The 16,299-nt window shown below is 42.9% G+C and overlaps 2 protein-coding genes across 2 annotated transcripts in view; one reads left to right on the top strand and one right to left on the bottom strand.

The window, feature by feature from the left end:
• The window catches only part of LOC135493247 (uncharacterized), a 99,238-nt gene that overhangs the window by 18,823 nt on the left and 64,116 nt on the right, over positions 1-16,299 (bottom strand). The gene's annotated exons all lie outside the window — the stretch shown is intronic.
• LOC135493495 (uncharacterized) lies at positions 13,772-14,883 on the top strand. Its single transcript, XM_064780868.1, has 3 exons — positions 13,772-13,969; positions 14,062-14,428; positions 14,665-14,883. Exons 1-3 carry the CDS (start codon positions 13,962-13,964, stop codon positions 14,881-14,883), a joined length of 594 nt encoding a protein of 197 aa, XP_064636938.1. The 5' UTR covers positions 13,772-13,961.

Genomic DNA, 16,299 nt, shown 5'->3' with positions numbered 1-16,299 from the left:
ACCTTTTTTCCAGTGCCTTTTTTTCCAGTGCCTTTATTACCGTCGACCGCCTATTACACATAAAATAGGCCATTTCTACAGGCGCCCTTCAACCGCCTGAATAGCGTCTACACTGTATACTAATACTAGTATCATGTGTCGGATTAATATAAACCGCGAGATGCGGAATTGCGAAATCGCGAGATGCCAATCTCGGTGGGACAACCACCCGCCACAGATTGTCTTGTAGAATACGATAGTAAGTATAGAAATATGTTCATATCTCAGTCAAAGTACCTATTATACTGTGTAGACGCTATTTAGCCGGTTTCACAAAGTCCTACTACACATAAAATAGGCCTTTTGTACAGGCGTCGTTCAACCGGCTAAATGGCGACTATACAGTATAATAATATGTATGTGTATTTCATATATTAATAATAATAATAATGATGCGTCTTATATAGCGCAGTATCCAGGCCGTTTGCCCGCTCAAAGCGCTTTACATTATTACCCCGGTCTCTCCTGAAACCTTTCAGTAGAACTCAGAAAGGCTGCCGTCAATTCAGCGCACTAGCTGATCATTCCAACCGGTACCCATTTATACACCTGGGTGGAGAGAAGCAACTGCAGGGTTAAGTGTCTTGCCCAGGGACACTGAAACAAGTATTGTGGTTCTAACCGGAGTCGAACCCACGACCTTTCGGTTATGAGTCCGGCGCTCTAACCATTACTCCACTGATTCCCCTATACATATTTGTTACCTGTCACAGCAGGCGCTCGTTGCTATGAGCTCGACGGGTTGAGGCGGACTGGTGGTTCATTTCAATGTTGTCTGCCTTTAGAGAAAAAGGGGGATCAATTTTCCCCATTATATCCTGGTGTTATTTGGGCTAATATTCTGTGCGACATACGCCCGGTTTGGCTGTGAGGGGTCACATTTGGCACCAGACACGGTGTATATAATACTGTATAGTATGGCAAAATGCACGGTTCATATGCAAGGGGTACAAAAACCTGAAATCACTCAATATCGTCATACACATCCTCAAGGATCACACCATCTTCACTACCTTCATCGTCTGACCCACCAAAATCTATTACATCATGGTTAACATGCTCCGGTACAGGTTATTCATTCTGTAGTAGCCTAGAAGCTCTCCACGCGGTGTGGATCGTTTCAGCGGTTATCTGACCCCAGGACTCGCCAATGATGCGCTTGACCGCAAACTTTGATATGGCAGGAGATCGGCCATGTTCATTATTGTTTGCAATTTTCCATGCCTTCCACAGCCTGAGCATGTTACTTTTGAAGCAAACAGGTAGACGTACGTACTTCCCGCGGTAACACAAAGCTTGGTGTTACTGTAACGTTGGGCATTACTTTCGACGGGAGAAAGATACCCGCCAGTGTAATCTTTAGGAGTTTAAGGGCAGACGGAGAAGAAATGCAACATTTACAAGCTAACGCTCCAGAAAATGTCCGGGTAACAAGTTCACCAACAGGTTGGGCTAACTCAGTGGGAAACGCTTCTGGCCTGGGTTAATGATTGCCTCCTGCCTTTTGCAGGGGTGCACTTCCCTTTCTCATAATTTGGGACATGTTCCCAGCCCACAGAAATGCCCACCTCCAACAGACAATCGAAGATTCACCCGGTTTTGTGCACATGATTCCTGGGAAGTGTACCTCGATTGTACAACTTCTAGACCTGACGATAATACGATGCTCCTTTAGTACTGTATGTGTATCTGGGAGCCATGTCCCATAGGGCAAAAGTCTCATTCACATTAACCATGAGATCAATTCCATTTTCTTCCACAGCTGCAGCGACATCCTGGCGGGAGTTTTTCCACTAGTTCATCAGTATTTGCAGGTAAAGTTTTAGAATCCTTGCAAGATTTTCGGTAACTTAGGTCATTTCTGTTTAAAAACCCCTATGACCGTCCTCTTAAATTTTCGCTTTTAATTTTGCAAAGTGAGGTCTGTTCATCTGGTATTCTTCTTGTTCGTCATGAGGTACCTCTGCCCACCACCCATTGAACTCATGCTGGCTTTGCATCATCAAATCCTCTTCGGACAATGTGAGTCCTTGTCCACGCCGTCCGTTCATCCACTCCGTAACCAAACGGTCGACCTCGGGCCATAGGGCTGTAACAAAAAGTTTCATCTCGATCATCACCAAATCACGACAAAGTTTCCAAGAACCACATAAAGCGATTACATTGTTGATCATCATTCGGTTGTGGGATTAAGCTAAAAACATTGCTGCTGAAAATGTTCCGCCTGCCGCATCCCATAGCCATTTCGTTAATTTCTGCTGATCTTTGTCTTTGCCGATGCATTCTAGCCAGAGCATGCTCCGCATAAAACAGTGAACTCTTCACTGTCTCCATTTTCCACTTACACAGTAGACAGTTCACAGTTGGCCAGATGCTTTCGCCGTCTATTATCCGCTTCTTGAATTAATAATGAGTGGGCCCAAACGTGAGACAAAAAGTTACCAGATTGTGACTCGTGGCTGTGAATGATAGGACCCCGACCCCTGATCACTGCCAAACTTTATATGTGAGACAAAAAAATTCCTGATTGTGACTTACGGCTTGGAATGATGAGACCCCCACCCATGACCACTGCCAAACTTTATATGTGAGACAAAAAGTTACCAGATTGTGACTCGTGGCTGTGAATGATAGGACCCCGACCCATGATCACTGCCAAACTTCATACGTGAGACAAAAAGTTACCAGATTGTGACTCGTGGCTGGGAATGATGAGACCCCGACCCCTGATCACTGCCAAACTTTATATGTGAGACAAAAAGTTACCTGATTGTGACTTACGGCTGGGAATGATGGGACCCCGACCCATGACCACTGCCAAACTTCATACGTGAGACAAAAAGTTACCAGATTGTGACTCGTGGCTGGAAATGATAGGACCCCGACCCCTGATCACTGCCAAACTTTATATGTGAGACAAAAAGTTACCTGATTGTGACTTACGGCTGGGAATGATGGGACCCCGACCCATGACCACTGCCAAACTTCATACGTGAGACAAAAAGTTACCAGATTGTGACTCGCGGCTGGGAATGATAGGACCCCGACCCATGATCACTGCCAAACTTCATACGTGAGACAAAAAGTTACTAGATTGTGACTCGTGGCTGGGAATGATAGGAGCCCGACCCCTGATCACTGCCAAACTTCATACGTGAGACAAAAAGTTACCAGATTGTGACTCGCGGCTGTGAATGATAGGACCCCGACCCATGATCACTGCCAAACTTTATATGTGAGACAAAAAGTTCCCAGATTGTGTCTCGTGGCTGTGAATGATAGGACCCCGACCCATGATCACTGCCAAACTTCATACGTGAGACAAAAAGTTACCAGATTTTGACTCGTGGCTGGGAATGATAGGACCCCGACCCATGATCATTGCCAAACTTCATACTTGAGACAAAAAATTACCAGACTGTGACTGGCAGCTGGGAATGAGAGGACCTAACCACCCCAACCCCTCATACTCCTGGCACATATAATAGGGGAAAAAGGTCTCTTATTGTGACATGTTGTTGGAAATGATACCGCCTGTAGCCGCCCATCCTCACTGCTAAAATGAAATAAAAGAGTCAAAATTTCAAATTCAAATTGATTTATTGATTTATCATCTATTCGGCTACAGTCAAAAACTATATATTTAGTACAAATTAAAAACACGTGGTCATTCAACAATATTACAGATTATCATACCTCATTAGTATGTGAGCCAATCACGTCGCGTCATTCACGACCACGTGCCATGCGATAATTTTGACTATTCCACGGCATTATTCCACGGCTGACGTCATCGATGACGCGATATTGCAAATGGCGGCCATTAAGATTTCGACGAAATCGGCGATAAAAAACAGCATATTTACGGCGTTTTAAGCCAGGAAGTTGCACAGTGATACTGTCAGAGTCTTGAATTACACCCACAAAGTAGGTAGGTTGCATTGGGTGGGACTGTTACATCCACGAACAGAAAGTACAAGGCATTCAAGTTGGGCCTGGACTCGCTTCAAACAAACATCGTCTGCTAATGTAAACACACACTGTCTACAGTACATAATGTACACGTCTTGGCTCCATACATGATTTGCGTATCCGCCGATTAAAAATCACTTTGACAGTGGTTTGGGTCGCTGTGCAAAACCTGCTGGGCCGATTTCTTCAAGGTTTGGTTTAAAGCCTCGTGAAATAATTTTTGACCTGACAAATAATTTTGACTATTCTATGGCTTGACAATGACATGCAATATTCATATAATATTCAATGGTATTCTTCGTTGCGCAGAGAATGTGCGCAAAAGCAAACACAGAGTAGAATGTTCACTGTTTAATGCGATATCGACAACAGTGAAATGCTCTACTGTGGTATAGTAGAGAGTACGTTGTTCTAGCTTGGCGATTGGTGGCCCCACGCTGCCTCTCCCTAATTTCTTCTTCTTCATTGAGCCATCGTCGCATCGTCCTTCGAGGGATGTTGTGATCCCTTACCAATTCGGTGGCTGAAATCCCACGAGGCTGTCTTAAAATGTAAGCAGCATGAAAATCATCCAACGACGGATTCTTTCAGATAAAGAATATGATCTGTGACGTCGAGGGTAGACATCGTCATCATCCACATCATCAGCATTTTCCATCATGAGCACGGATGTGAGGAGACTAAATGCCAACATTGCGGGTAAAATCTTTATTTTGACCACAGAGCATACACTGTGACAGAATGTGCCTGTCTTTCTCAAAGTCTAACATGCCTGAGATGTCCTGACCAGCACGATTTGAAAATGGTGTCAATTTCAGCCAGGCCAATAGTGTGGTTTAAAACTGTGGCCTGCCGTTGAAAAGAAACTCACAAGTGAAAGGTATTTTATAACTTGGCCTGGATTGTGTATATTCAATATTTTGCGTGTTAGGCAAGTTAGTCCCGGATAAGTGATACTATACAGTATATGTACTGGGACAGCAGGTAGGTCAAATGTTGGTTATTTGTGAGCGTCAGAACACATCCAATATATCGTAATTGTAAAGTAATAATAATAAGTACATGGTACAGAACAGGGATCTGTTATACGTGAAGTAGGACACTGCCCCTTTTTATGGGCGAGAATTCGAGAAAGATTGTTCTTTCAGCTAGAGAACAAAATCGGAAATAATTCGCCACCCGTTAAAACAATGGATAAAACGTTACAACTAAAATCCAAGGGGTGATAAGCCTTGATAATGGTTCATTCGAAAAAGGCTGACCCGATCGAAAAATCGACATTTTGGCTATACATGTACATGAACATAAATGTACATGTTGTTGTAAAATGGAGTTTGACTAAGAGAGCAATGTAGCTGGGCACCTGCAGTGGCTAAAACAAAATAATGACATTATACATGATTTCATATCATCAGTAAAATAGCTATGATCAATCCATCTTTGTATTACATATATTCTCATTATCATAATTTTCAGCTACAATGTCAGGCCAATCACCAGCCCGATGTTTTCAGAAGCTTTCAAGATTCCTTGGAATTGTACTTGGGGCTCTGTCAGCTCTATTGTATTCTGTCAGCCTCGTTCTGTTCAAGAAGGTGGAAGGAATGGGGTCGTCCGAGATTGTGTGGATCAGGTCGCTCCTGACCGTGATATTTGCGGCAGCCTACCTACTACTAAAAGGGGAACCGCCCATCATACTAAAAAACCGATATGCTTGGATACTTGGAATGGCAAGTATTTTCGGAAACTACTTATATTTCGCAGCCCTGCTTCGCCTTAGTTTTGGTGATGTAAATGCAATATTGTATTCGTCTCCCGTCATCATTGGAATCCTGGCATATTTCATTCTCAAAGAATCATTCGGGATATTCGATTTTGTATTAACAGTTGTAATGGTGTTAGGAGTTATTTTCGTTGTTCAACCAACGTTTCTTAAAACGCTGTTTCATATGAACGGAGGCGTTCTCTATTCCAACACAAGCGGAATTCAACACGGCAGTGCCAATGATAAAAACTGCACTGATATCGTCGCCAACCTGACAGCATTCGACTGTCGTAATCGCTCCGAGACCTCCTTCAACGACAGTGGCTTTCAGTTACCAAGGATCTATGCTTCAATATTTGCAATCGTGGCGACCATAACCTCTGCCGTGAGTTATATCATTCGGAAGAAATTAACAGATATCAACCCAACGATAATAGTCTGTCATGTCAACTTGGTTATGTTCATAGGTGGACTCCCAATAGGCTCAGTAATCGAGAGGTGGAGATTTCCGGGAGAGGTTGCCCCGTGGTTATGGACAATTGCATCCACGGTCATGAATCTGTTCGGCCAGGTCTTATATCAGTTAGCCCTGAGGTACGACACGGCTACAGCAGTGGCGATTGCCCGAACGTCTGAGATACCAATCGCATATGTCATGCAGATCTTAATCTTTTATGATATCCCGAATGCGTTGAGTATATCAGGCGCCGTGTTGGTGACAGGGGCGGTTATAGTGTATTGCTTCAGACGATATTTAAATGAAAGAAAAACAACAGTAGAACAGGAGATGAAGGGCCTTCTTGAAGACGAATGTACAACAGAATAGGAGATGAAATGACTTCTTGAAGACGAATGTACAACAGAACAGGAGATGAATGGACTTCTCGAAGACGAATATACAACAGAACTGGAGATGAATGGACTTCTTCAAAGACCATGCAGGAGATAGATAGAGGGACTTCTTGATGACGAAAGTTCATCAGATGGCAAACGCCTGGTAAATAAAGAACAATAGTGTTTATGTTTTGTAAACTGGTGTTAATATCTCTCTTATATGCCCATGTGCTGGTGGACGACGCACTTCTTAAAACACCTACACAGACGGTTTCAGACTGATATAGACCGAATTAGATATATCGGCATGTTGGGTGATGAGAGATGGAGTAAGTATCAGTCATTGTCAGTGGTATGATGCGATCAAATCCATCAAAAAAGCAATTATTTCGCATCATAATTAGTTTATAAATGTATGCAAATTTTTAACTTGCATAAAAGAAGTATGTCATACATGTCATAAATGTATTTTCTTGATATTATACATGTATACACGTATACTCAAACTCATTGCATACTCGCAAATACTTATACTAGTATCATGTGTCGGATTAGTATAAACCGCGAGATGCGGAATGCGAAATCGCGGGATGCCAATCTCGGTGGGACAACCACCCGCCACAGATTGTCTTGTAGGGTTACAATAGTAAGTATGAGTAGATGTTCATATCTCAGTCAAAGTACCTATTATACTGTGTAGACGCTATTTAGCCGGTTGAGGTTCGTCTGTTTCACATAGGTCTAACACACGTAAAATAGGCCTTTTGTACAGGCGCCCCTCAACCGGCTAAATGGCGACTACACAGTATAATAATATGTATGTGTATTTCATATATTATTTTAATTATAATAATTATTTTCATTATTATGTGTTTTTCATACATGATTGTAACCTGTCACAGCAGGCGCTCGTTGCTATGAGCTCGACGGGTTGAGGCGGACTGGTGATTCATTTCACTGTTGTCTGCCTTAAAGAGAAAAACGGGCATCAATTTTTCCGATTATATCCTGGTGTTATTTGGGCTCATATTCTGTGCGACATACGCCCGGTTTGGCTGTGAGGGGTCACATTTGGCACCAGACACGGTGTATATGTACTGGGACAGCAGGTAGGTCGAATGTTGGTTACTTGTGAACGTCAGAACACATCCAATGTGATTATAAAGTAATGATAATAAAAACATGGTACAGAACAGGGATCTGTTATACGTGTAGTAGGACACTGCCCCTTTTTATGGGCGAGAATTCGAGAAAAATCGTTTTATCAGCTAGAAAACAAAATCAGAAATTATTCGCCATCCGTTAAAACAATGGATAAAACGTTAAAACTAAAACCCATTCACCTCTTTTAAGGGGTGATAAGCCTTGATAATGGTTCATTCGAAAAAGGCCGACCCGATTGAAAAATCGACATTTTGGCAAAACATGTACATGTACATAAATGCACATGTTGTTGTAAAATGGAGTTTGACTAAGGCAGATATGTAGCTGAGCACCTGCAGTGGCTAAAACAAAATAATGACATTATTCATGTATTCATGTCATCAGTAAAATAGCTATGATCAATCCATCTTTGTATTACATGTATTCTCATTATCATACTTTTCAGCTACAATGTCAGGCCAATCACCAGCCCGATGTTTTCAGAAGCTTTCAAGATTCTTTGGAATTGTACTGGGGGCTCTGTCAGCTCTATTGTATTCTGTCAGCCTCGTTCTGTTTAAGAAGGTGGAAGGAATGGGGTCCTCCGAGATTGTATGTATCAGGTCGCTCCTGACCGTGATATTTGCGGCAGCCTACCTACTACTAAAAGGGGAACCGCCAATCATACTAAAAAACCGATACGCTTGGATACTTGGAATGACAAGTATTTTCGGAAACTACTTATATTTCGCAGCCCTGCTTCGCCTTAGTTTTGGTGATGTAAATGCAATATTGTATTCGTCTCCCGTCATCATTGGAATCCTGGCATATTTCATTCTCAAAGAACCATTCGGGATATTCGATTTTGTAATAACAGTTGTAATGGTGTTAGGAGTTATTTTCGTTGTTCAACCAACTTTTCTTAAAACGCTGTTTCATATGAACGGAGGCGTTCTTTATTCCAACACAAGCGGAATTCAACACGGCAGTGCCAATGATAAAAACTGCACTGATATCGTCGCCAACCTGACAGCATTCGACTGTCGTAATCGCTCCGAGACCTCCTTCAACGACAGTGGCTTTCAGTTACCAAGGATCTATGCTTCAATATTTGCAATCGTGGCGACCATAACCTCTTCCGTTAGTTATATCATTCAGAAGAAATTAACAGATATCAACCCAACGATAATAGTCTGTCAGTTCAACTTGCTTATTTTCATAGGTGGACTCCCAATAGTCTCAGTAATCGAGAGGTGGAGATTTCCGGGAGAGGTTGCCCCGTGGTTATGGACAATTGCATCCACGGTCACGAATCTGTTCGGCCAGGTCTTATATCAGTTAGCCCTGAGGTACGACACGGCTACAGCAGTGGCGATTGCCCGAACGTCTGAGATACCAATCGCATATGTCATGCAGATCTTAATCTTTCATGATATCCCGAATGCATTGAGTATATCAGGCGCCGTGTTGGTGACAGGCGCGGTTATAGTGTATTGCTTCAGACGATATTTGAATGAAAGAAAAACAACAGTAGAACAGGAGATGAAGGGCCTTCTTGAAGACGAATGTAAAACAGAATAGGAGATGAAATGACTTCTTGAAGACGAATGTACAACAGAACAGGACATAAATGGACTTCTCGAAGACGAATGTACAACAGAAGTGGAGATGAATGGACTTCTTGATGACAAATGTACAACGGAACAGGAGATGAATGGACTTCTTTAAAGACCATGCAGGAGATAGAGGGACTTCTTGACGCAAGGGCCCAACGCGCCGCGTAGCGGCAAAAAAGCGAAGCTGGCGAAACATTTATAACGGGTCACCGTCACTTATTATTGGACTTATAGCGCATTTACGGGGTTGCAACTATTTTGCTTTATAGTGTCACCAGGAAAGAAAAGCATGCGACCTAACGCCGATCTATTTGTATAAAGTGATAATTGGAAGGTATATAGTAGGAAATATCAATAAAATAATCATTCCATGTCGTCTTTTGAGGGCATTTTTGATTGTAAAAAATATATGTGTACGTCACCGTAGTCTCTGCAATGATAATTTTATCAGAGCAGTCTCGCGCAAGTAGAAGTTCTTTACCTATTAGTTCTTCACTTATTAGTCTCAACGTCTGGCGCAAAGCCAGACGTTTTCCATTACGATTTCACTACGATGTTTGACAAGAAGGAGCAGTGCGCGAGATATGCTAATGAGCAGACTTCCCTCGCTTGAGTTTCTGAAGAATGTTCCATATCGCGCTAAGCTCATCACTGCTGATTATGACAGGCGTGCAACGGTAGGTATCTGCTCCCCAACTTCCACCCTAATACGGTACAATAAGTTACCATTTGATGGGAATGGGACAATGCCCTCACTGTGTATGGAGTCATAGGGATAAGAAGACATTATTCATTAGTGTTGGTACAAATGATTTTGCCCAAAAAGCATGCGCATTCAAAAAACAAAATATGCAAGGTATCACGTACATGACCATGACGACGTGCAGAAAGTGCACTGGCCAGTGCATACCCTATGGCTATGTACTAGTAAACATGGTAAACATGAACAACATCATTATTCATCGGCAGTTCATTTTACTCCGAGCTTTTCCTGAAACATATAGCCATGATGATTAGGCCTACCATGTACCATGACCAATAACAGCACTAGATCATGTCGATGTCAACAAGTTCACGTGAACCGTATAATCCCGCATGGCGCATGTGGGCATGCGTCTAAACCAAAGCCCCAAAATCACTTGTTTTGGTCTATTTCACTTGTGTTTCCCCCGTCTCCCAGTCCATAATACATTTACAGTTTACAATCCCCGATCATGGCCCAACAAAAGGTCATCGGTTGACTAAAGGAACACAACTGTTCAATGGATTTATAGTTGAATGCGATCAAACTACGTCTTTTCAATCGTGGATTGTAAATTTAACCCCATGGGCCTAGGGAAGGCCCTATAACAATACTTTCGACACAGTTATTATCTCCGCTCCCTCCACCATGTTACACACAGTGCTCACTGAGCCTCATGGAATAATGTCTTTCACCGTTGAATAATTTTTCATATTCCATGCCTACAACTTCAATTTCTTCATATTCCATGGCTAGAAGTTCAATACTAATATAATATCCAAGATAAAATTACAAGAAGTAGTCAATAGGGGTCTCTCACCTCTCACTGTATGTCCACACTATTCACGCTTGTACGAGGAATACATTCAATGCTGAATCTAACAACACCCAGTGCCCTTACTCTGTATATTAGTCACTGGAAGATGGCCCATTTCACTCCTTGCTTCTACTTCACCTATAGTCTCATTGCAAACGCCTCAGTTCTATGATATCACATTCACTTTCAGCTGTCATGCAACGCAACAACTGTGCTATCTGCCATCGCACATCAACGAAGAAGTGCAGCCGCCCACATTCCACCTCACGTCTGTACGACCAGCTGCAATCCTCGAGGACGCCCCACTGTACCACGATTTCACTACGATGTTTGACAAGAAGGAGCAGTGCGCGAGATAGGCTAATGAGCAGACTTCCCTCGCTTGAGTTTCGGAAGAATGTTCGATATCGCGCTAAGCTGACCACTGCTGACCATGACAGGCGTGCATTGGACTGGTACAGGTTGGAACTGAACATTGAATATGCTGGTGGTGACGCTTTCTGATGAGAAGTTGGTCGTGACTGATGCAGTATCCTTGGACTTGTCCACAGCATCGTTCAATCATTGCTCTCTGAGCTGCCTTGATTCTGTACTTACCCAAATACTAAGACCAAATGCCTGTTGACTGTGCTTTAAGAGAGACTGGCGCCATGCCTAGAGATATGACTGACCCCTATTGGCAAATTTGTATGACTTTATCTTGCCTACCTAGCTGCTGCCTATAGTCTCCCTTTAACTGCGGAACACTTCAAAGTCGATAAAATGCCATGTTCCACCTTTTAATGTGTTCAGACCGCCATTTTCAAAATAATCAAGTCAGGACACTGCCTTCTAGTCTCATAATAAATTTTGCTTTCCTCAATAATAACATTTCTTCTTCTTCAATGCTTTCATCATTCCAAACTTCTCCTCCTCTGACTTTTACAGAGGTACAGTCATGGCAATCAAAACCCAAATACTGAGACCAAATGCCTGTTGACTGTGCTTTAAGAGAGACTGGCGCCATGCCTAGTCTCTCTTAAAGCACAGTCAACAGACACCAACCCCCTCAGACTCAGAAACCACAAACGCCCAACCCTTCCTGCTACCTTAATACTTCTGGATGACGAAAGTTTATCAGATGGCAAACGCCTGGTAAATGAAGAACAATAGTGTTTATGTTCTGTAAACTGGTGTTAATATCTCTCCTATATGCCCATGTGCTGGTGGACAACGCACTTCTTAAAACACCTACACAGACGGTTTCAGACTGATGTAGACCCAATTAGATATATCGGCATATTGGGTGATGAAACATGGAGTTAGTATCAACATGGAGTTAGTATAAACGAATTAGGTCATGCATGTCATGAATGTATTTTATTGATATTATGCATGTACAAGTATACGCACACTCATTGCATACTCGCAAATACTAATACTAGTATCATGTGTCGGATTAATATAAACCGCGAGATGCCAACCTCGGTGGGTGAACCACCCGCCACAGAATGTCTTGTAGGGTAACAATAGTAAGTATGAGTAGAAATACATGTATGTTCAAATCTGAGTTAAAGCACCTATGATATACTGTTTAGACGCTATTTAGCTGGTTTCGGTTCGTCTGTCTGCCTAACACACGTAAAATAGGCCTTTTGTACAGGCGTCGTTCAACCGGCTCAATGGCGACTACACAGTATAATAATACTGTATTCTCCCACTTAACCGAGCGCCAGGAAAATGGCTCGAAGTCCAGAAACATGGCAGTCTGTAGTTTTTTACCGGTGGGCTGCAAACATTTGATATGACAGCCAATTATATTGATGAATGGTTATAGGAAGACAACCTTGTAAATGCTGTCAATTCAATAACGCCTGGTCGCGGCCAGGGCCAGTAATCCTTGCAGTCAGTGTGATGATTATTGAAGTTACGCATAAGTCTATTACTAGTCCATGTAAATGGTTGACCAATCCAGAGTCTTTCAAATGAATTTATTTTATCTAATCGATTATGGAATCGTTTTCTTGTGGGGGAAATCCAATAAAGGGCACTTTCGTGTCAAATGTCATAATTGTTGTCTGCCATCTTGCTTTGACCACGTTCTTCTGGTAAGATGCACGCAATGCGATGGATTTTGTAGGTAGGCCTAGCAGGCACCCTGATGATCTTAACGTATGGATTGGAGCATGGAGATGATGTTGACAGCCCTGACTCTGATACCACTACTGATGATGATGATGATGGTGATGATGATGATGATGATGATGATGATGATGATGATGATGATGATGTAGATGATGCTAACCAGGCTGTACCTGGTGCACGTAGGCACCAGAAAAGCTACAGTCTCAATCAGAAAATTGACCTTATCGAGACATACCAATTGGAGCATGCTATAGGATTACGTCATGCTGAAACTGCGACATCCTTTGCTAGACACCACCGCATATCACCGCAGACATTTAGACGTTGGATAAGCACACAGGATGACTTGTTTGCCCTCAGAGATAGATCAACTCAAGACCATAGAAGACGGAGGAGACAACGGCAACACGGCACTGATGCACAAGGTAGTGTTTCTACAAGCATTATATTCCTCACTAAATGAATTTCCTTCTTTGTTGGCCTGTACCGACCGGAATAATTCCGCTTCTGTGTCATGGACGGAAGAATAAGACGCATTATACATCATAGCGACTGACCCTGACCATGCCGTTAACAATATCAGTATTATTGTTCCTGGGACCTTTATTCCTAGGACTAACATTTCGTTCATACCTGTGGTTATCGCCAATCAATATTTCCAAAGATGTTAAACGTGTTAGCTTTTTTATTTCAGCATACTCGCCCGAAATGGAAAACAATTTGAACACCTGGTTCCTTGAGCGCCGAAGACTTGGTTTCCCTGTTTCCGGTGAGGATATTAAAGGGCAAGCTGGAAGAGAATTTCGGCAATGGTGGGCAGAGCTTCCGAACGAAACGAAGGCCGAAAGACAAGAACAGAGACCCCTGCGATACCTTTTCCATGCATCTGCACATTGGCTTAGCAACTTTATGGAAAGGTGAGCTTTATTCCGCTGTTGCATGGATCGGCCTTAACGTACGGAATGGATTGTATTCGGTGAATTTTAACAATATGCAAATTCCATTTCAGGAAACAAATCAGCTGTCGAAGGAAGACCAATGATTCAAGGGGGTTACCTGACAACGCCCAGGCTTTAGTTGCCGACTACCGGGGAGATTTTGCCGACCTCATCAGAGACGCTGATTTTGATGTCATCATGAACACGAATGAGACGTTCGTGTTGTTTGATATGGTGCCAAGATCAACAATGGAAGCGACTGGATCCCAGAATGTTGACATTAGACCATCCCAAGGCAACCCGAAACTTGGATGCACGGTGACTCTGGTAGTTACGACAGACGGACGAAAAGGACGAGCCGAGCTCAACTTCAGAGGCTTGGCACCAGATGGTGACGTCATTCGGCAGCTTCAGGCGGATGCTCCAGACAATGTGCGAGTGAGTATTGGCAAAGAATACAAGTCCGTGGTTGTAGTACAGGACATGTACCTGACGTCATCAGTGTTGTCATTGACGGTCAGACATTCTAGTTGATGGTAGTATTTTTTAGGAAAATCAGAACTTCTTTGACTAAAATTGTTGTAGGTTTGTCATGGATGCAACCAAAACATTGTGCGTGTCTGACTGTTCAGAAAAGTAATGTAAATGTTCATACTTGTTGTTTGCTTTTCCAGGTAACTGGTAGTCCACAGGGTTGGGCACGACACCAATCGCTAATCGAGTGGTTGCAGGCCCTGATTGTGCCATTTGTAGCAGGGGCCACGTTCCTGTTACTTTTAGACAGGTATCCGGCGCATCGAAATCAGCAATTTCGTGATGCAATCACCGCAGAGAATGGGACAGACACTTTTATCCCAGGACGATGTACTTCGCTGCTGCAGCCCTTGGACTAATCGTAAGCAGGAGCTTCAAGTGTCACCTGAGGACCATTTGGAAAGTGTGGAAAATCGGCCACACCGATGATCAAGGACATTGTGAGCGGATCACCAGGCGGGATGATCAGCCTCGGCTGGGAAAGGGTCACACAACAGACGATTATGAAGGGTTGGAGAGCCAGTGGCCTAGTTCCCGAGGACGATGACGAAGTCGGGGAGGAGGGAGAGATGGTAAATGATGAGCTTGTGCAGTTTGTTGAGGGGATTGAGTTTTCGGAAGGAGAAGAGGATGATGATGTTATTGATGATGACGTGTAAATCCCGTTTGGATAATAAAATTGATTGGTAAATTAATAAGTAAATCTATTCTTTAATTTATTCGTTGACAGCAAGACTTCTTTATTGGGACATTCTGCAGACCCATGAAGCTGGCTTTATCATAGACACTAGATTAGAAATTTCTGGTCAACCATCACTATAGGCATACAATGAGGACGGTAGTTGTATTGTATTCATTCATTCAGTACAGGACTACCCCATGTCAATGTTCATGTCTTTTATCCACTTACGTGGAAGGCATTGGCATTCCCCACGAAAAGGGAGTCAATTATCAGCTGTGGCTGTTCTTTCTAATGTTCGCCTGCCACCAGTCAAATCGGCCTATTCATTTGGACTTAGTCATTTTACGATTCAGCCGCGCTCGGTTAAGTGGGAGAAGACAGTATGTATGTGTATTTCATATATTATTATTATTATTATTATTATTATTATTATCGTTATTATTATTATTATTATTATCATTATTATTATTATATGTTTTTCCTACACATATTTGTTACCTGTCACAGCAGGCGCTCGTTGCTATGAGCTCGACGGGTTGAGGCGGACTGGTGGTTCATTTCAATGTTGTCTGCCTTTAGAGAAAAAGGGGGATCAATTTTCCCCATTATATCCTGGTGTTGTTTGGGCTAATATTCTGTGCGACATACACCCGGTTTGGCCGTGAGGGGTCACATTTGGCACCAGACACGGTGTATATAATACTGTTATAGTATGGCAAAATGCACGGTTCATATGCAAGGGGTACAAAAACCTGAAATCACTCAATATCGTCATACACATCCTCAAGGATCACACCATCTTCACTACCTTCATCGTCTGACCCACCACAATCTATTACATCATGGTTAACATGCTCCGGTACAGGTTATTCATTCTGTAGTAGCCCAGAGGCTCTCCACGCGGTGTGGATCGCTTCAGCGGTTATCTGACCCCAGGACTCGCCAATGATGCGCTTGACCGCAAACCTTGATATGGCAGGAGATCGGCCATGTTCATTATTGTTTGCCATTGTCCATGCCTTCCACAGCCTGCGCATGTTACTTTTGAAGATCGTATTATCGTCAGGTCTAGAGGTTGTACAATCGAGGTACA

Source organism: Lineus longissimus, chromosome 9 (genome assembly GCF_910592395.1).
Source record: "Lineus longissimus chromosome 9, tnLinLong1.2, whole genome shotgun sequence".
In the NCBI taxonomy this organism is placed as follows: domain Eukaryota; kingdom Metazoa; phylum Nemertea; class Pilidiophora; order Heteronemertea; family Lineidae; genus Lineus; species Lineus longissimus.
Note: the sequence above shows the minus strand (reverse complement) of the source record. Positions and strands in the feature narration are given on the sequence as shown.